Source organism: Engystomops pustulosus, chromosome 3 (genome assembly GCF_040894005.1).
Source record: "Engystomops pustulosus chromosome 3, aEngPut4.maternal, whole genome shotgun sequence".
In the NCBI taxonomy this organism is placed as follows: Eukaryota; Metazoa; Chordata; class Amphibia; order Anura; family Leptodactylidae; genus Engystomops; species Engystomops pustulosus.
In genome coordinates, this window is record NC_092413.1 from 223,396,229 (window position 1) to 223,417,949 (window position 21,721).

General features: G+C 43.2%; 2 protein-coding genes across 2 annotated transcripts; one reads left to right on the forward strand and one right to left on the reverse strand.

The window, feature by feature from the left end:
• Nucleotides 1–4,084: 4,084 nt before the first annotated feature.
• On the reverse strand, nt 4,085–5,008 carry LOC140122980 (olfactory receptor 5V1-like). Its single transcript, XM_072144229.1, has one exon. The coding sequence runs from the start codon at nt 5,006–5,008 to the stop codon at nt 4,085–4,087; it is 924 nt and encodes a 307-aa protein (XP_072000330.1).
• Nucleotides 5,009–19,704: 14,696 nt separating this feature from the next.
• On the forward strand, nt 19,705–20,952 carry LOC140122981 (olfactory receptor 8D1-like). Its single transcript, XM_072144231.1, has 2 exons — nt 19,705–19,773; nt 19,941–20,952. The coding sequence occupies exon 2, from the start codon at nt 19,993–19,995 to the stop codon at nt 20,950–20,952; it is 960 nt and encodes a 319-aa protein (XP_072000332.1). The 5' UTR covers nt 19,705–19,773; nt 19,941–19,992.
• Nucleotides 20,953–21,721: the final 769 nt, after the last annotated feature.

Genomic DNA, 21,721 nt, shown 5'->3' on the forward strand with positions numbered 1-21,721 from the left:
GAACACGAATGGAACGGGTAAGTAAATGTGCCCCTTGGAGTTTGCAATTTACAGCAACCTACGACAAAACCAGATCAGAATTTCTAGACATCACAATTAAAAACAAGAACGATAAAACACACAAGGAGACGCCTTAAACAAACAGATGTCAACAGCGACCTTGATTATAGACACGAACATAATAAAAAAAGGTTCAACAACCAACCAAACAGCCTACGTATAAAAAGAAGAGTTCAGATATTTACAATAAACAAGCAAAAAGACCGAAACGTAGAGAAATTCTATCCTCGATACAGGTGGAGAAAGGCTCCAGGTCTAAGGAGCCAAAACGTATGCATGTATGTTCAATATCCCTGCCAATGCAGAGGAGTGGTTGCGAATAAACGCCTTGTACCATTCAGTACACCAAGAGGTAATATGCAGCGGTAGAAACTGCATGGATAGGCAAGGGTTAACCTGCTTTACTGATGTCATCCAATGATGTTCCACCTTTGTAACTGGAGTGTGATTGTAGAGTGAGACCACATGACCAGGAGCTGAGGAGAAGTGACAGTTAGTTAGTGCTAACAGTCAGTTAGAAGAGTTAGTGCAGAGCATCACCTTAGATCACAAGCTCTTGCTACAGGCCTCCTAGGCCTCAGCTTATCAACTCCACACTGAGTGACCAGAGACAGCGTGTGCCTCACAACTCAAATGAGCTCAAACAGAACAACCAGGATAAAGCTGCAGCTTCCAGCATTGGACACAGCTACATCCCAGCCTGCACCTGCAACCAGGCTGGTGATCAAACTCCTTAGGTTCACTCTCCAAGATCACTCCTAATCTGCCTTTGTACAGAATCGTTTGGCCTATTGCTGCTGTTGGTTCAAATAAAGAACTGTAAGTTATTTTTGCACAACGTTGCCTCCGTCTGGTCCCTGCTATGGCTGTATCACCATCAAGGGATCCCTCATCCACCATCCAGGGACTCATACTATAGACACTAAGGGTTGACTCAGGGAGAACCAGTACAACAGCCTCTCCCTCATCTAATTTCTTGCAGACACCACCTGCTGGAGACCTGCCAGGCTGTGGGACAGCCCTCCGGTCCTCATACCAAGCACCGTGACCACAGCGTGCCTAGGCCGCACCCGCCAGACACTCTAGTATTCTGGGCCCCGGCTGCCTCCAGGCCCCAAGAAAAGGCTAGGCTCTGGTGGGGGATGTTGCAAGTGGCGTCAAGAACAGGATATCTACTTTTGTGCCTTATGCTGGCACTACAGACTGTCCTTTATTAAAAAAAACTACTGTGCTGCCTAACCCTGCTGCCATCCGGGTTTAGGCCCAAGTGATTTGTACTATTTCAACATTGACTGTGTTATATTGCTGCCAAGTGCTGTCTAGCTCAGCTCCAGCATTCAGGAGGTTAATCTCTGCAATGGACTTTGCAGCATGTATATATATAAAAATATGACAAAAACATTTTGATGGCAAATTTCCTTTAATCCCTCTTCAGGAACTGGACTTTACTGCAATAGGGTTACTAGGTCCCCACCACTTGAAAGTAGTCCCACTGTAGGTTGCAGCCAACCTAGTTAAGTCAGAGGATGCCAGGATGAAGCACAATAAGATCAGTAAGCTAATGGTCAGGAATAAAGGTCTGCAGAAAGAACTTTAACAGAGTTAAGGTACAGGCCAAAGATCAGGGTAAGTAATGCAGATAGATTAGTCAGGCCAAGCTGGGGTACACATCAGGACAGGAACATGAAATCTGGAGTCAATTTATTGAGCAAGCCAGGGTCCAGTGTATGGAGGTCAAATGTTAGATTTAAAGGGAACCTGTCACCCCATTTTTCACAAACACAGCTAGTGGCAGGTTCCCATAGAGCCCTATTAACTAACTGACATCCTTCTTTTTGATACAAATAGTTTCCCTCACATCCCCATAAAATAAACTTTATAACCTTACCTTGAAAATAGCAGATCTAGATCAAGCCAGATGAGGCATGGCCTCCTCAGGCTTAATCTAGCCGCTCTTCCATGTGACATCATCTAAGGTCCTTTGGTGTCCTAACATTAGCAAACTGTACCACATGTATATATCTGATCACATGAAATCACAGAATGCTTGCATAAACTTCTACTCCTCTGCATCATCCATGGAGACATGCTGGGATTTCATGATTAAGGGCAGATCATTAGATCTATACTCAGCTCTGCTACACACAGAGATCCCAGTCACATGTCTTCCCCTTCCTTACTTCTCTGTGAGGTGGAACAGCAGCCCCTCCCCCTCTGTGAAACCGTCATGTAAAGATATCTACAGACTCATAGAAAAAATCAAAACAGCCAGAGTAAATGGCTACATTTAGGCATAGGCTAAGCTGAAGAGTATGTTCCACTTAGGTTATCAAGATAATAGGTGAAATTGTTATACTTTAGAGTTAATAATTTTTGAAAACTACAATTTTTTGTAAAAGAAAGAAAGTCTATCCAGACATCACTAGACTCCAGCCAGACTGCCAAATAAAATTATCTTGGGAGCCCACCCTCCATTAACCCTTAGGAATGAGACCCTAGTAGCCTCAAAATTGCTTGCTCTCTGGGGTCTAATATAGCTTGAGAGCCTAGGGCAGTGGTGGCAAACCTATGGCACTGGTGCCAGAGGCGGCACTCGGAGCCCTCTCTGTGGGCACCCAGGCCATCAACCCAGCATGAAGTTCACCAGACAGGACTCAAAGACTCTTCCTATAGAATCTTCCTATAGAATTTTCCTACAGAATCTTCCTACAATGATAAGCACATTTGCCCTCCTCTTTTCAACTCCGTTGGTGTCTTTAGGAGACTGAACGCTTGAAAGTTGTTAAAGAACAAGGATAAATAAATTACTGCTTAAATTGCTGTGCTGGCACTTTGCAATAAATAAGTGGCTTTTGGTTGAAGTTTGGGCACTCAAGCTCTAAAAGGTTCCCCATCACTGGCCTAGGCCCAGATCCCCTCCCATACTGGATGTCTGAGACTGAACCCAGCATCTACTTGGTGTCCCATAAGGACAACCCCTTTAAGGAAGAATTATTCAATTACTGCTACTAATAAAATACTGTACAAAAGAAATTAGAAATTCATCGAGGACTAAAATGAAAATTTTTAAAATATAAAACATAGGGCCACATTTATCACTTTTGTGCGCCTAAGTGTAGTAGTTGCACCTAAATTCGGGCGCACTGTTTTGCCAGAATTATCACAAGCTACAACCATCTGTGATAAGTATATTTTCTGCCTCTTATTAATCACTTTACTTTAACACAGTTTAGGCGCAGTTTAGGCGCAATGTTAGATTCAGGCAGTTACATGTGATCCTGCTACAAGCTCCTCTCTGCTTCTCCCACAGCCCAGAATGAAGATAACACTCACAGCAGCACCCAGGTGTGTGACACCCTGCACCCAGTGACCTCCTCAGCAGCACCCAGGTGTGTTACACCCTGCACCCAGTGACCTCCTCAGCAGGGGCTTCTCCTGGAGGGGATCCCCCAGTGCTGGTCTCCTGCTGCACCCCTGTAATTCTGCACAATATCCCCCTCAGACACTGTGCAGAATTACATGGGGGACACTTGTATGTCTTATATGCAAGCTTCTGCAAACTTGTGCAAACTTCTCTTCTCTCTTGCTGTGAGCTCAGGTTTTGCAGAATATTTTGTAAATAGAAGGTGATGAACTGTAAATAGTCTGCAGCTCCTGTCTGTAATGTATCTAATTGTATCTATTATATGTTCCAGTGTCTGGCTGAGCTCTGCTGCTAGAAATGAGCTCTTCTGCAAAGGGGCTCAGTGCTTTCCTCCCAGATAACGCCACCTTCGGGCTGGAGTGTTTTTGCGCACGTTTTTGCGCCTAAATGCAAAAGTCGCACGTGATGAATATCATTAGGCGCAGCAAAACATCTGGAATTGAACGATAGATGAGGGAAAGGTGGTTATTTTAGCTGCGCGGCTAATTTGACGTTTAATCGCAAAAATGGCGCAAAAACGGTGCGCCTAAACGAAAAGGCGCAAAAACAACAGAAAAAACAAGTGATAAATGTGGCCCATAGTTTTATTTATTGCTTTATTCAATTAGTTATTGTGAACAAATTCCTAAGTGATTTTTTCACTTCTCTGTTGTTCATACTGTAGATGAGTGGATTTAACATTGGGCAGATGACAACATAAAATATGGAGATATATTTCTCTTGGTTTGATGAGTACAGTGAAGATGGGCCAAAGTAAGTGACCATCCCAGTCCCAAAGTACAAAGCCACCACTATGATATGGGAGGAGCAGGTGGAGAAGGCTTTAGACCTCCCACCAGTGCGGATCTTTAAGGCTGAGGAGATAATACAAAGGTAGGAAATTATAATAAATGAGAACGGAAGCAAAAGCGAAATAAAACTAATGCAAAATATCACAAGTTCATTTAAGTAGATGTCACCACATGATAGTTTTATGACGGCCAGAAGTTCACACATGAAGTGGTTGATCTGGTCGCGATTGCAAAGAGTCATCGGCATTGATAGGGACGGCAAGATGTAGATCACGAAGCTACAAATCCACACAAAGGCAGTGAGCCGATGACAGACGCTCCATCTCATCACAACCTGGTAGTGGAGCGGCCGGCAGATGGCGATGTACCGGTCATAAGCCATTAGGACAAGGAGCTGACACTCAGTTCCTCCCATGAAGAGTACGATGTAGAGTTGTACCCCACATGCAAGGTTAGAAATGCTTCTCTGGACGGACAAGAGGTCGACCAGCATTTTTGGCACAGCAGTTGATGAGTAACAAATGTCAATGAAGGACAAATTGCAGAGGAAAAAGTACATCGGGACGTGAAGACGAGGGTTCCTTGTGATGACACATATTATACAGAAATTTACAATGATGGTGATAAAGTAAATGACCAAAAATAACAAAAATAGAGCAATGTTTATCTTCAGGTCCTTGGAGAAACCTAAGAGAATGACTTCAGTGATGACCGTCTGGTTCTCAATTTCCATGCTATACAATCTTATATATGTATAGTATTTAGATAAAGATTTTATAGTATTTAGTAAAAATGATCTAAAATAACAAAATAAAATTCAATTAAACTTTTACCAAAATTACATTTAAAAATGTATTGAGCGGTAAGAAATGCAGATATAGGGGGTAACACTTGGATTCTGGTGTCTGGAAGGGCAGGAGAGGAACAATGATATAACTAAAAATAACCATGTATTGTATTGTATTGTATTTTGCTTCACTCATCAAGTTTTTTTTAATCTTGAAGATCCCTAAAAGTATTAAATATAAAGTAATAAAAAAATTGTTACTTTTGAAAGTATAGAAAAATTCAAAAAAGTTCACGAAGCTCATGACTCCACATCTGAAATATTCCCAATTATAAAATGATTCTTGTGTTGTTGTTATATGTGGTAAATACCAGAAAAAATGTGGCATAAGTTTTTGTTAAACAGCTCGGCGGAAATTGAAGGTGCTTTATAAATAAAGATTATTATTATTATTATTATTATTATTATTATTATCATCATCAATATATTTATTATCAATTTTAAAAAATATATTTTAGGGAAATAAAATCTAAATCATGGCTACTATACCTTTCAAAAAAAATGTACAGCATTCAGAAGTCCAGTGTGTGTAACAATCTTTCTGCTCAAATTATAACTTGAATCCTTAAAAGACATCTACCACCAGGATGAAGAACCATAAACCAAGCACACTGACATACAGGTGTGCGTCATCTCTGGCAGGATCCGCTCTTCTTTCAGCTTCTTATGCCTTTTTTATTTTATAAACGTCTTTTAAAATTATGCAAATGAGCCTGAGGAACTCTGGAAAATTAGGGGATAGGAAACTTAAAATAGAGCAGATCCTGCCAGAGGGGAGGCACATCAGTATGTCAGTGTGCATGACACCTTGATCCTGGTGGTAGATCCCCTTTAATTTTTTTAGCAGTTTTCCCCTCTTTATACCATCTCTGGTAGTTTGCAGCATGCTTTCTCCTGGTTGGTGGAGATCTAGCTGCTGCTACTCACTGTTTCCCCTCTCTTCCACCTCAGGTAGCTTCTATCCGTCTTAATAGCAAGACAAGTTTAGCAGAGAATTTTAAAAGTCAATTAAAAAGTCAATGATGATTTAATATTAAACCAGATCTGGTGATAAAGAGATAAAGATAATGACAACTGTTTTAGAGTGACCTTTGTGCTTTTACTTCCTTAATAATAATCTCTGAATATTCATTGAGTCATTCAGCACTCCTGCTACTTACATTTGTGCTGTGTGCAGACCCTCTGGGCTCCTTTGTTTATATGTCTGAGCTCTGATGAAAAGGAGGGTCAAGCAGCAGGAGATTGTGATTCCCCTTCATGTCTTTGTCAATGAGGATGGACAGGGAGAAGAAAGACACAGTGGGAGATTTGTTTTTATTTTTATTTTTTTTAAAAAACACAAAATTGTAGTCATAAACTGTATTCCGAGGATTGATCATGGAATTTCCAAGAGAATCTAGTGAAGAAGTCATATACTGTATAGCAACTTCATGGGGGACACTGTATCCAGCTGTACAGGATCCATGGCACATATAAATTATGAGCCCAAACTTACAAAGGAAGGTTTTTGGAATACAGATGGTCCCTTACTTAAGGACACCCGACCACTAGTTACAGACGGACCACTCTGCCCACTGTGACCTCTGGTGACCTCTCTGGATGTTACTATAGCCCCAGACTGCAATGATCAGCTGTAAGGTGTCTGTAATGAAGCTTTATTGATAATCCTTGGTCCAATTACAGCAAAAATTGTTGTAACTCCAATTGTCACTGGGGCAAAAATTTTTTTTACTCCAACTACAATTATAAAATATACAATTTCGACTTACATACGAATTCACCTTAAGAACAAACCTTTAGAACCTATCTTGTATGTAACCCGGGGACTGCCTGTATAAAGTTACATTTCCGTTCTTTGACTGCACATGTCAACGGTCTGATTGGACAAAGACACATTTTCTCTGGGTTCGTAATACAATTGGCGGGTTAATCATAAAGCCCAAGGAAGAGGACAGAAGGATAAGTTTGGAAAGTTTCTAGTGTGGTGTTTTTTTTATTGAAGGGATACATTTAAAAACATTATAAAAAACTACAACAAAAAAATACAGGAAGTAATTTCAGTCTAAAACTCAAAAGAAATCAAAGCCCATCATTTACCTGTAAACTTTTTTGGGGGCAAATAGTTTTTCCACCTTCTGCATGAAATGATAAACACAAAGCATAAAAAAATTATTATAGACAAAAACATAAAAAATGTTCAAATTATGAAATGTATAACAATAAGGGATGGCACGGCATGGTGCTGCTCTGCAGACACACACTCGTACAGCGCCACTCCCGGAGCCTATGTAGGGTTTCTAGATAATGGGTCGGCTCTGGAGATTAATTAATTTTGGAAATTGTAAGATAGAAATATCTAATAATGACCAGAAATTTTCCTAAAGTGAATATGTTTACCTGAATCTAGTAATGCATGGCACAGCGCTGACTCAACAAAATCCATTACGAGCCATTGAAACGGTTACGCTGTTTATTTGCCTTAGGATAGGATATCAGTCTCTTAACAAAGAGGGTCTGACACCATTGAAGGGCCCACTATAAATACAGCAACCAACTACAATCTTAGTCATGGCCGGCGCCAGCACTGGGCGTACCTGGGCAAGTTCTGGGGCCCAGAGCTACTGGGGGGCTCACATTGGGCTGTACAGGAATCTGTGGGGTTAAAGGGGGCTGTATCTAATGAATCCATAGGGTTGAGGGGGGCTTTATATAAAATAACCATGAGGGGGGCTGTTTGGGATGATAAACTAGAGAATATCGAGTTCACTGTAAAGGGGCCCACTGAGGCTCTCTCGTCCATGGGCCTACTGATACCTGGAGCCGACTCTGATCTTAAGTTTTCACTAACATTAGAAGCTGTCACATAAGCTTATTCTGTAGACTTTTCAGTATAATATCAAATTCTTGAAGGGTATCTAAGCCACACTGGCATTAAATATGGAGTTTTGTACATGGCCTCCCCCATTGGCTCAGGCTGGCCCACAGAAGAACCAGTGAATCCTCTTGTTGCCCCTTAAGCTAGGTGGGGCTTCCAACCCAGTATATTGAGCAAATATCCGAATTTATAAGACAAAGATGACAACGAGACACAGCGTCTATGCGACCAATATCATTCCTCCCCACCTCCAACTTCTCAATCACCCAGTGGGGCCCAATCAGCAGGTGATCAGAGGCAAAGAAACATTATACTTCTGAAAGAAAAAAAAAAGTCAGACAAATTAAAGCAAACGGATAATGTGAACCAGAGTAGCGTTAAAAATGAGAACAATTAATGATAATGAATCATAAAAGAGTAAATTTGACTGCCAAACACACACAGGAAATTGGGGTTAATACCAAGCTCAATTACTTTTTCGGAATGCTTGTTTTCCAAAACTGTTCCAAAAATTGTCAGGGGAAACCTTATTAGTAGAGATGAGCGAAGCAATGCGGATAAATTGGAATTCGATCTGGATTTCCAGGAAAAAACTATGTTAAGTCATGGATGTGAATTCCCTGGCTAAAAATTTTTTTCCAAAAATTGTGCCTAACATGAGGGCGAGCACAGAAATGAAATGCCTGGGAATGTCACATCGAACCTCAAAATTCCCCTAAGAAAAATGTTATCCTCTCATATGCATAAAGAGAGGCTTTGTCACAAATTAAGGATTGGGACACTGTCATATGTCAGATAAGAGGGGTGAGGGGGTTCGGAGGTGGGACCTATTGTAAGTTAACCACTGACCCAACTTCTAAATTCCAAATAACACTGGAAAAACATATTGATGATGGGAGAAGATTGGAAATATTAACTCAAAAACAAGCAGATTTCTTGCAAATTAAAGACGCTGTGACACCAATTATCCGTGGTTTACCAAAAACTCACAAAAATGCAACACAAATCGGGGGCATGGACGTCTGACAACTGATTCGGACAAACCGCGGAATTTAAAAATGAAATTGTGTCGCAAGATCAGCACTTACATGCACCATGAAGAAGGTGAACACCGGCGGACCTCAGTCGGCGAAGCAGCACATGCAGAAAATTTGACGCACAATCTTAGTGAATCGCGGCAGCTCCGAATCCTCATCGGACAACGCAAAGGGACGGGTAAGTAAATCTGCCCCAATGTGTTCAATCTGAGATTTACTCATTATAATCATCCAAGTAAGATAATGTTCTTAGATCTTGTACGAACAGACTATCGAGAGGAGAAAGTAATCTCTAAAACACACAGAAAACCAGTTACAGGCAATACTATCCTACATGCTAGGGATCAGCACTAGAGATGAGCGAGCACTAAAATGCTCGGGTACTCGTTACCCGAGACAAACTTTTCCCGATGCTCGAGTGCTCGTCTCGAATAACGAGCCCCATTGAAGTCAATGGGAGACTCGAGCATTTTTCAAGGGGACCAAGGCTCTGCACAGGGAAGCTTGGCCAAACACCTGGGAACCTCAGAAAAGGATGGAAACACCACGGAAATGGACAGGAAACAGCAGGGGCAGCATGCATGGATGCCTCTGAGGCTGCTTAATCGCACCATTATGCCAAAACTATGGGCAACAGCATGGCCATGACAGAGTGACAGAATGAGGCTAGATAGCATCTAAAACATCCAATAATTGACCCTGACACTATAGGGGACGGCATGCAGAGGCAGCGGCAGCAGCGGCAGGCTAGAGAGTGGCATGGCGACATACCCTAAATGGACTCAGGCTTCAAACCAATGGGTGGCAGAGAGGAACCAAAGGAGGTGAGCAAGAAGCGCTGTAATGATTTCCTATGTGAACAAAAGGTTGACGGTATATTTAGTCGATAACACAGCATGGTGGCGACATAGTGACCAAGTTCCATAACGTATCTGGTGAAACACCCGAAAAATTAGCCTGACACAGCTCTTTTGATAAGGGGACGACATGTGGAGGCAGCCATGGAGACGACTTCCATGATTAAGAGCGACAGTATGGGGCATCCATATTGTGCTGCTATGATTGCAACTTCAGGTCTCCAGCATGGCGGCGACAGATGGGCCGAGTTCCACTATATATCTGGTGAAACACCTGAAAATTCTGCCTGACACAGCTCGTTTGATAAGGGGATGATGTGCTGCATATCCTCTCGTGCTCCAGCGTCTGGGGTATAGAGAGTTGAAATGAGACATTGGTGGACACTGTGGAGGATCGTGGAGGTGAAATGGACAGGAAACAGCAGGGGCAGCATGAATGTATGCCTGTGAGGCTGCCTAATCTTGGGATGGAGCTGGCGGTCCACTGCCAGGCGAGATTTCGCCTGTCCAAGCCCCTGTCTCTCGGCTCCTCCCCACCCAAAATGGGCCTGGGGGCCAGAAGCATTTACTTTGAAAAAAATATAATTTTCAAAGCAGGCCGGGTCGTTTGAATATTTCACCTAGGAATAATGGAATAGCATAGTGGTTCTATTTTTAATTGTTTTTACGGAAATGGTTCCATGATTAAGAGCGACAGTATGGGGCATCCATATTGCGCTGCTATGATTGCAACTTCAGGTCTCCAGCATGGCGGCGACAGATGGGCCGAGTTCCACTATGTATCTGGTGAAACACCTGAAAATTCTGCCTGACACAGCTCGTTTGATAAGGGGACCATGTAAGGAGGCAGTGAACTAGTAGTAGATTAAAGGTGCTGCAGTTAAAACTATGTTAGTTGGATCTTGAGATGGAGCTGGCGCTCCGCTGCCAGGCGAGCTTTCGCCAATCCAAGCCCCTGTCTCTAGGCTACTCCCCAAACAGCACTTCTAAGAACCTTTTGTATCAGATCAAGTGTAGTAGCGTTCTTATAAGTTTGGGATATGGCGGGTGAGGGGAATGTAAACAGATGCGAAAGAAGCGCTGAAATAATATCGGTAAATGATAAAAGTTTGCCAGTATATTTTGTGGATTACACAGCAGGGTGGTGACAAAGTTAACAAGTTTGATGTGGAAGCCATGAAAACAACCCAAAATTCTGCCTGACACAGCTCGTTTGATAAGGGGACCATGTATGGAGGCAGTGAACTAGTAGTAGATTAAAGGTGCTGCAGTTAAAACTATGTTAGTTGGATCTTGAGATGGAGCTGGCGCTCCGCTGCCAGGCGAGCTTTCACCAATCCAAGCCCCTGTCTCTAGGCTACTCCCCAAACAGCACTTCTAAGAACCTTTTGTATAAGATCAAGTGTAGTAGCGTTCATATAAGTTTGGGATATGGCGGGTGAGGGGAATGTAAACAGATGTGCAAGAAGCGCTGAAATAATATCGGTAAATGATAAAAGTTTGCCAGTATATTTTGTGGATTACACAGCAGGGTGGCGACAAAGTTAACAAGTTTGATGTGGAAGCCATGAAAACAACCCTAAATTCTGCCTGACACAGCTCGTTTGATAAGGGGACCATGTATGGAGGCAGCTATATGGACGACTTTTGGAGGCAGCTATGGCGATGACGTGTGGAGGTAGCAATGGAGACAACGTGTGGAGCCAGCTAAAAAGACGACATGTGGAGGCTGCTATGGAGACAATTTAATTTGGATAGTGCCTGTATGTGGCAGTCCAAAAAAGTTTTCAAACCAGAGGAGCAGGTAGGTGGTCCTCCAGAAAAATTAAATAAATTGAGTGCCTGTATGTGGCAGTCCAAAAAAGTTTTCAAACCAGAGGAGCAGGTAGGTGGTCCTCCAGAAAAATTAAATAAATTGAGTGCCTGTATGTAGCAGTCCAAAAAAGTTTTCAAACCAGAGGAGCAGGAAGGCGGTCCTCCAGAAAAATTAAATAGATTGAGTGCCTGTATGTGGCACTCCCAGAAATTGCTTAAAACAGAGTACCGGGTAGGTGGCCCTCCAGAAAAATTAAATACATGGAGTACTATAGCTAGAGCCAGTTGGCCCTGGCAAAAAATAGCCAGTTTTCTATGCTTTAGTGTACAAAGAGGAGGAGAAGGAGGACAATGAGGAGGAGGAGTGCATACATTATTCAGGTTGAGCTTCTTTCACCTGGTGGAGAATGAAAATCCGGAGAAATCCAGGCTTTATTCATCTTGATAAGCGTCAGCCTGTCAGCGCTGTCAGTCGACAGGCGTGTACGCTTATCGGTGATGATGCCACCAGCTGCACTGAAAACCCGCTCGGACAACACGCTAGCGGCAGGGCAGGCAAGAACCTCCAAGGCGTAGAGCGCCAGTTCGTGCCACATGTCCAGCTTTGAAACCCAGTAGTTGTAGGGAGCTGTGTGATCATTTAGGACGATGGTATGGTCAGCTACGTACTCCCTCACCATCTTTCTGTAAAGATCAGCCCTACTCTGCCGAGACTGGGGACAGGTGACAGTGTCTTGCTGGGGTGACATAAAACTGGCAAAGGCCTTGTAAAGCGTACCCCTGCTAGTGCTGGACAAGCTGCCTGCTCGCCTACTCTCCCTCGCTACTTGTCCCGCAGAAGTACGCCCTCTGCCGCGAGCGCTGTCAGAAGGGAAATACTATTTCAGCTTGTGCACCAGGGCCTGCTGGTATTCATGCATTCTCACACTCCTTTCATCTCCAGGGATGAGGGTGGAAAGATTTTGCTTGTACCGTGGGTCCAGGAGAGTGAATACCCGGAATACCCGGAAACGCTGAACTATGAGATTTAACACATGGGCCAGGCATGGCACATGTGTCAGTCTGCCGAGTTGCAGAGCCGCCACCAGGTTACGGCCGTTGTCACACACAACCATGCCTGGCTTCAGGTTCAGCGGTGCCAGCCACAGATCAGTCTGCGCCGTGATGCCCTGTAATAGCTCTTGGGCGGTGTGCCTTTTATCGCCTAGGCTCTGCAGTTTAAGCACCGCCTGCTGTCGCTTAGCGACAGCACTGCTGCTGTGTCTAGAGCTACCGACTGATGGCGCCATGCCCACGGATGGTAATTCGGAGGAGGAGGAGGGGTTGGAGGAGGAGGAGGCATAGTAGGCCTTTGTGACCTGGACCGAGGTAGGCCCCGCAATCCTCGGCGTCGGCAGTATATGAGCAGCCCCAGGGTCAGACTCGGTTCCAGCCTCCACCAAGTTAACCCAATGTGCCGTCAGCGATATATAGTGGCCCTGCCCGGCAGCACTCGTCCACATGTCCGTGGTCAGGTGGACCTTGTCAGAAACGGCGTTGGTCAGGGCACGGATGATGTTCTCTGACACGTGCTTGTGCTGGGCTGGGACGGCACATCGGGAAAAGTAGTGGCGGCTGGGGACCGAATACCGCGGGGCGGCCGTCGTCATGAGGTTTAGAAAGGCCTCGGTCTCTACCAGCCTATAGGGCAGCATCTCCAGGCTAAGCAACTTGGAGATGTGGACGTTGAGGGCTTGGGCGTGTGGATGGGTTGCGCTATACTTCCTTTTGCGCTCCAGCGTCTGGGGTATGGAGAGCTGAACGCTGGTGGATGCTGTGGAGGATCGTGGAGGCGAAGATGGGGTTTTCGCACGGGAGGTGTTTGGGCCGTGGTCCTGGGCAGGGGGCTGAGTAGCAGATGACACAGGGGAAGGAGCAGTGGTGTGCCCGGCCGGAGGTGAACGGGATTGGTGCCATTGAGTTTAGCATTCATATGCCTGCGCATACTGGTGGTAGTTAAGCTAGTAGTGGTGGAACCCCTGCTGATCCTGGTTTGGCAAAGGTTGCACACCACAGTCCGTCGGTCATCCGGTGTTTCTTTAAAGAACCTACAGACTTCTGAAAATCTAGCCCTCGCCACGGGAGCTTGACTACGGGCAACATTTGGCGCTGATGCACCAGCTCTGGCCCTGCCTCTCTGTCTGGCCCCACCACTGCCTCTTCCAACCTGTTCTGCTATAGGACTCGCCTCCGTCTCAGAAGCACTGTGTTCACCCGGCCTCTCAACCCAGCTTGGGTCTGTCACCTCATCATCCTCCGATCCCTCAGTCTGCTCCCCCCTCGGACTTCCTGCCCTGACAACAACTTCCCCACTGTCTGACAACCGTGTCTCCTCATCGTCTGACACCTCTTTACACACTTCTTCCACTACGTAAATAATGTCATCATCACCCACAGACTGCGACTGGTGGAAAACCTGGGCATCGGAAAATAGCTCAGCAGCAGCAGGACAAGTGGTTTGTGACTGTGGGAAGGGTCCAGAAAACAGCTCCTCAGAGTATGCCGGTTCAAATGCCAAATTTTGGTGGGAGGGGGCAGACTGGGGGGAAGGAGGCTGAAGTGGAGGAGCTGGAGGAGTGCTGATTTCCGTGACATGGGTGGACTGCGTGGAAGACTGACTGGTGGACAAATGGCTAGAAGCATTGTCCGCAATCCACGACATCACCTCTTCGCACTGTTCTGGCCTCAACAGTGCTCTACCACGAGTCCCAGTAACTTGAGACATGATGAACCTAGGGAGTGTAGCTCTGCGGCGTTCCCCTGCTCCCTCATCAGCAGGTGGTGTCTCACCCCGCCCAAAACCACAGCCTCTGACCCCTGCAGTAGTTGGACGCCCACGTCCACGCCCTCGTCATCTACCTCGGGTTAAACATTTTCAAAATTAAAGTGTAAACTTAATTTTTTTTTTATTTGTGTGTTTTTTATTATTTTTTTTTTAAACAAAACGATGCTATCCTATTGCTATGGCTAGTTTCTAACCTACACTGACAGCACACAACTAGATTTTGTGCTGTGCCTGATGACTTTGAGCTATAAAAAGAAATAAAGGGAAAAAAAAATAAATCAGCAGACTTTGCCTAATTCTAATCAAACCCCTAATAAATTGTCCCACTTCGGTGTTTGAGGTGGATATGCGTGTCACTAAGAGCTAAACACAACGGTCGCAAGTCTCCCAGCAAATTCCTCACAATATGGTACTAGCTGCACTACTAATGCCAGCAAGCCCAGCCACAAGCAAACTAAAAAAAGGAAAAATGTATAACGTTATTGTAGCCCTAAGAAGGACTGTTGGGTTCTTGTAGAATCACTCCTGCCTAACACTATTCTAATAGAACACCCTAACGCTTTCCCTGACCAGCAGCAGCTCTCTCCCTAGCGGCATCCAGACACAGAATGATCCGAGCAGCGCAGGCAGGGGCTAGTCTATTCCAGGGTCACCTGATCTGGCCAGCCAACCACTGCTATTGACGTGTAAGGGTACCACGTCATGCTGGGTGGAGTGCAGAGTCTCCTGGCTTGTGATTGGCTCTGTTTCTGGCCGCCAAAAAGCAAAACGGCGGGAGATGCCATTTTTTTTGAGCGGGCGAAGTATTCGTCCGAGCAACGAGCAGTTTCGAGTACGCTAATGCTCGAACGAGCATCAAGCTCGGACGAGTATGTTCGCTCATCTCTAGTCAGCACTCCATGCACACTGTGAAGTCTATACCAGTGGGTGAATTGACAAGACATAGGAGAAAATGTAGTTTGGAGGAGACTTTTAGGGATGCGACCTTCAACGAGGGGATATCCGTAATAGATGCTACAGAGAGCTATAAATATATCTTCCAGAAAAAAAGATGTCAAAATATCTAGCTGTGGCCTTGCAGTCATATGACCTCCCTGACCCAGAAGTAGTTTTAGATCATGTGACTTGTGATGATTTGTCAAGGATCTAGCCATGCCTTTACAATTATGTGATTTTCCTGACTCGGAAGTAGTCATGCAGTCATGTGTTCTCCTACTAGACCCGGAAGTAGTCATGCAGTCATGTGAATCGGAAACCAAATCTAGGGGGATAGTTTTATCAAAATGAATTATTTGACCTAAACAAAAGCAGAAAGCAGAACCTGATATCTGGTGAAATTATATCTGGTAATTAAAGCAGCCTGCCCCCTGACCTCATATGCCTAAGTTGAAACACTCCAGTATGTAATCCATTATACTGTGACTGTGGTTTTTTTAGGGGCGCTGTGTGGAGTTGTGGTACATGGAGCTGTAGACATCTGACTGTGAATTCAGCAAAGATAAACCTTGGTCTGGGGAAATCATATTGTAGTCCTCTTCCTGATAGAGCAGATCATATTCTGTAAGGTAGTAGATGCCCCCAATATCTGTTTCTATAAGTGTGTTACACCGCATTATCGGGGCAGGGGGGCAATTTCAATTTTCGCCTCGGGCGGCAAAAAGGCTTGAATCAGCCCTGGTTTAAAGGTCCCCTAATCTCTATATGGGGGCTACAGATATCTGTTTCGACAAATATACCATTTATTGTTTTTGTCTTGCTTGTGACAAGCTTTAGTGTTGTCAATTCCCACGATTTGGATCATTATGTTGATCATGTACCATAACAGATATGAGAATAATTATGGAATAATTAATCTCCAAAGTTCTCACCCAATTAATCCATCCTCAAAAACCTTATATAATCTGTGGCGCAGATCAGCTACACCCGGGCCGGCTCAGGCCTCGCGTCGTCACACTGATTATTCTAGTTTGTTTTCTCTTCTGTTGCAAGTCTTTTCTTATGTGTATTTTCATTATTATGTACTTGGCCAAAAATTTCTAATGTTTAATTCAATGTAATTTTTTTTAAAAAAATCATATTTCCCATTTTGTGTATTTGTACTCAAAGCTTAAAGGGTCTGTAGTTTGGGGTATTTTTTTTTAGTTCATTGTTGGTTGATCTTAAAGTCTTCCCCTTCTCTCAGACATGTAGGTCGTAAGACTAATCCTGATATCCAATATTTCACTGCTGCCTTGTAGTCATGTAATTAAAACTGTAGTTTAATGGCAGCTTAGCTTCAGTATCGGGTAAGTGACTCAATGGTTTATGTATAATTTTTGGTTATTTAAAGGGACGGTGCAGCCCGGTGCTTAATCAATGTTATTCTACATTTTAGTCTTTTATCTGCTGTTTTTTGCTGCTGTTGTTTCTCTACAAATCACATTGAGATTTTTTATTTTTAGTGTTATATACTTGAGTATATGGCAAACTATGTGTCACAATCACATGTATCAGATATTCCTGTATGATTCCTGTACTGTACATAAAGAAGAACATCAATCTTATATCATAAGGTATAAAAAATAGACATGTTCCAGCGATGTAAATATAAAGCTCAGAGCTCAGCCTCCCTGTGTGTATACTTATGGTGTCTCAGCTTATTTAGAAGAATAGAGATGGGGAGGATAATCACAGCGCACCCCCTGCTAGGTGGTTCTGTTCATGTGATGCCGTACTAAAGCGTAAAGGGATATTAGAAATCAATAGCAGGAGAAGATGGAAAAATGTAAGAAGTGTTGTGGAGGAGAGTCTATACTGCATTACGTAAGTAGATTATGAAGAAAAGTGCTGAGTGTGTTACACAGTCAGCTGCGGTAGAGGGAGGAAGAGCTGTACTTACAATAGATGTCTCTTATCCTCTTGTAGCCCTTTTATGTTACATCCTTTTAATGTTACTGCTCAGATTCTACTATTAGGGAGATGTAACAAACTCAAAATGGTTTGGGATAGGTAAAAAATGTACTGCTCCATTTTCTTAAACAATTAAAATTTATAGCATTGCTCCTATATATTTTCATTTATAGAGCTATGTAAGGGGTCACAGATGTCACTTTGATTATTATGCAATTTATTATTAACCATGAAAAATAAATATTAGAATAACTTTAGCAAATTGGTCATTTTTGGAAATTTGGACAAATTGGTCATTTATTTTGTTAGGTTTAGTTTTATACATGTTCTAAGCAAATTGAGTTGAATTTTTATTCATCTTTTATAAAAGAGAGAACAATTGGAAGAAAAGAGGGAGCAGTGGAAGAAGAGACTTATTTGGGAAAGAAATAAGAGGAACATTTGGATAAAGGTAAAAAAACTGAGTAATAAAATGTGAGGGAGCAAAAAGGAATACAGTAAAGAGAGTAAACAAAAGTTATAATAGATAAAATAGAGAAATATAAATAGAAAGCAAGTAAAAGAAGGATAAGAAAATGTTAAAGTAAAAAGACATCACAGTGTGTGTGTGGAGGCAGAATACATGGAACTGTCTCTTCAGGCGCTGTTACACAAGAAGCCGAGAGGGAGGAGGAGCTGTGGGAAGCGCTGGTGGTAAGTGCTATTGGATGCTGTCCATTACATTACTGGGGGGAGACTGCTGGGCATTACATTACTGGGGGAGGCTGCTGGGCATTTCATTACTGTGGGAGGCTGCTGGGCATTTTATTAGTGAGGGAGGATGATGGGCATTAAATTGCTGGGGGAGGCTGCTGGGCATTACATTACTGGGGGAGGCTGCTGGACATTACATTATTGGGCGAGGCTTCTGGACATTTCATTAGTGAGGGAGATTGCTGGCATTACATTACTGGGGGAGGCTTCTGGGCATTACGTTACTGGGGGAGGCTGCTGGCCATTACATTACTGGGGGACGATGATGGGCATTTCATTACTGGGGAGGAAGCTGGGCATTTTATTAGTGAGGGAGGATGATGGGCATTAAATTGTTGGGGGAGGCTGCTGGATATTACATTACTGGGGGAGGCTTCTGGGCATTTGAATAGTGAGATAGGATGATGGGCATTAAATTGCTGGGGGTGGCTGCTGGGCATTACATTACTGGGGGAGGCTGCTGGACATTACATTATGGGGTGAGGCTTCTGGGCATTACATTACTTAGGAAGGCTGTTGGGCATTACATTACTGGAGGAGGCTGCTGGGCATTACATTACCAGGGGTGGCTGCTGGGAATTTTATTAGTGAGGGAGGATGATGGGCATTAAATTACTGGGGGAGGCTGCTGGGCATTACATTACTGGGGAGGCTGCTGGACATTACATTACTTGGGAAGGCTGTTGGGCATTACATTAATGGGGGAGGCTGCTGGGCATTTTATTAGTGGGGAGGCTACTGAGTATTTCATTAATGGGGGGCTACATTATTGGGGGAGGCTTCTGGGTATTTCATTAGTGAGGGGAGGCTGCTTTACATTTCATAATTGGGGGAGGCTGCTGGGCATTTCATTAATGAGAGAGGGAGGTGTCCATTTCATTAGTGAGGGAGGCTGTGACTAATACATTAGATTTGAGTTGACTTATACTCAGTTATATTATGTATATTACGTATTGAAAATGTGAACGTATAATATTGGGTTTAAAAGTGTGGCTGCCCCCTATTTCATCTGGGCCACTTTTGCCCCCCTTGTATACTAGATCGCCTATGTTATATATACACTACACACTACAATAAAGTATACATTATTTCTAATGGCTTTTTGCAGCTCCTTTTTTTCTTTTGGCTATTGGATTGTTTAAGGGCTGTATGTTATTTTTTTATGGATTATAGGGTTTTTTTGAGTTTCGGTGGTGTAGGATCTGTCATTACTAATATGATAATTTTTATTTTATGACATTAAGGTTTGGCTCTGCAACGCCTATCAATGGTACGTGTTTTGTGAAGATGAGGAGATTGGATTTTGTGTGTCAACCTTGTGTCAGGCCATGATCATGAAATCTGGCAGTTAAGGCAGTTTTGTATCTTTTTGTGTCCTCCCTGTTATTCAATCACCAGCTTTTCAGACAAGACCAAGGATGATATTCACGTAGTCCTCTTATGTTATGTCCCAACCAAAATCTGATCCTATTGGCTGGATATCAAGAAGTTTTGTGGTTCAGATGACTCATCTGTAACAATTTTCACGTATAAAAAAATGATGGTTCCTGAGCACCTGGCAGAGGCTCCTGGCTAAGACACATCAATGTATGGAGACACAGGTAAGAACAACTCTTGTCTGGTGACCAATCAGAAAATTCTGGTCTTCCTCCTATGGTTCTGATTGGAGATCTTTGTACTGTCTATAGCATTGACCCTAAAACCAACTTTCTGTCATTCAAATATCTTGTTACTGCCAATAAGACATAAATGTCTCTTTTTATTCCAGAAATGATCTAGAACATCTATTATGAACAATTTAAACTAAGACTCTTCATACAATGGCGCCCGAGAACCAAACCATAATTACAGAGTTTATTCTACTTGGATTTACCACAAATCCGAAGATAAATCTTGCACTGTTTTTCCTATTTTTAGTCATCTACATAGTGACCACTGTAGGAAACGGCCTCATAATCCTTGTGGTCATCATCAATCCTAAGTTGCACAAACCCATGTACTTCTTCCTCTGCGTGCTCTCCATCCTTGACCTGTGTTATTCCTCTACTGTTTTGCCAAAATTATTGACAGATCTCCTATCTACCGAGAGGACAATCCCACCCATTGCTTGTGTTATTCAGGTTTACGTCATCCTCCTTGTAGAAGGATCAGAGTGTCAGCTCCTCGCGGTGATGGCTTATGACCGGTACATCGCCATATGTCGACCTCTCCACTATTCTATCCTGATGCGGTGGAGCGTTTGCTATAGATTAGTTTGGCTCGTTTTCATTTTAAGCTTTATGCTTTGTATTTTCCCTTCCGTTTTTGTTCCACTTACTATATGTTCCAACCGAATCAACCATTTCATGTGTGAGATGTTGGCTTTCATAACACTTTCATGTGAGGACATTAATTCTAACCAACTCCTAGTATTTTCCATCAGTTTCGTCACTCTCCTCATTCCTCTCATGCTAATTTTACTGTCTTATGCTTTTATTATACGCTCTGTACTTAAGATTCGCACTACAGGAAGGTCTAAGGCTTTCTCCACCTGCACCTCACATCTCGGGGTGGTGGCTTTGTACTTTGGGACGGTCATGTTAATGTATTTTGGTCCCTCAACCATGTACTCCACAGACCAGGAGAAATATAGCTCCATATTTTATGTTATTGTATCTCCGATGCTGAATCCTCTCATCTACAGTCTCAATAACAAAGATGTCAAAGAATCATTAAAAAAACTTTTCCCAAACTTCACACAAAGATGTTTACCCCAAAATCCTATAATGGAGACAAGATGACCATCCAGAATCCAGACCGATGTCTATTGGTACCTTCCTTTTACTAAAGTGAAGCGCTGATTTTTTGACTTACCTTTGTCATCAGAATAGAACAGTCCAGCGCCCATGTACCACACCTAACACCAATCCAAGGTACTCACTCTAAATTATGCTCTAGGAAACTAGGTGATTAGAAGATGCATTCAGAAGATCAGGCCCAAGATGTCTTGGAGGTCTCAAATATTAATTAAACATTTTATGTGACCTTTTAGTAAGGATGGAAAATTCTATTCTCATCCATTTTGGTTTACAAGTTTTTTTTGTTTTCTTTTTAATGTGCTCTATTAAGAGAGGCTTCTTACTAGTGGTTATTTGGAGACTAAATGAAGATTTTCCATTTACTTGCGCTTTGGGCAAAAGGAAGCTTAGGCATAAACATTAGGCTCTTTCACATTGGCATTGATGTTCACCTGTTTGTTTTGTCTCCGTTGTGTCTCCTTTTTTCTTCTGTTTTTCTCTCTGTCTCCATGTCTGCAAACAAAACTGAAGGTTTAAAGGGGAATTCCCACCACACTAAGTTTAGATTAATCAATTCCTAACACAGGCAAGTTCGGAGGCTTGGAAGCCTCTTTCCAGTCACCTGCATGGTCAACGTTGCTGATGAGAGGCGTTGGCCGTATCTTATGTCAACACAGGGCCGTTGCTAGAGGGCAGGTAAGCCCTATTTACACAATATTATGGGCATGTAGGTAGGTTTTTTTTAAGGGATTGATTAAACTAAACTTAGTGA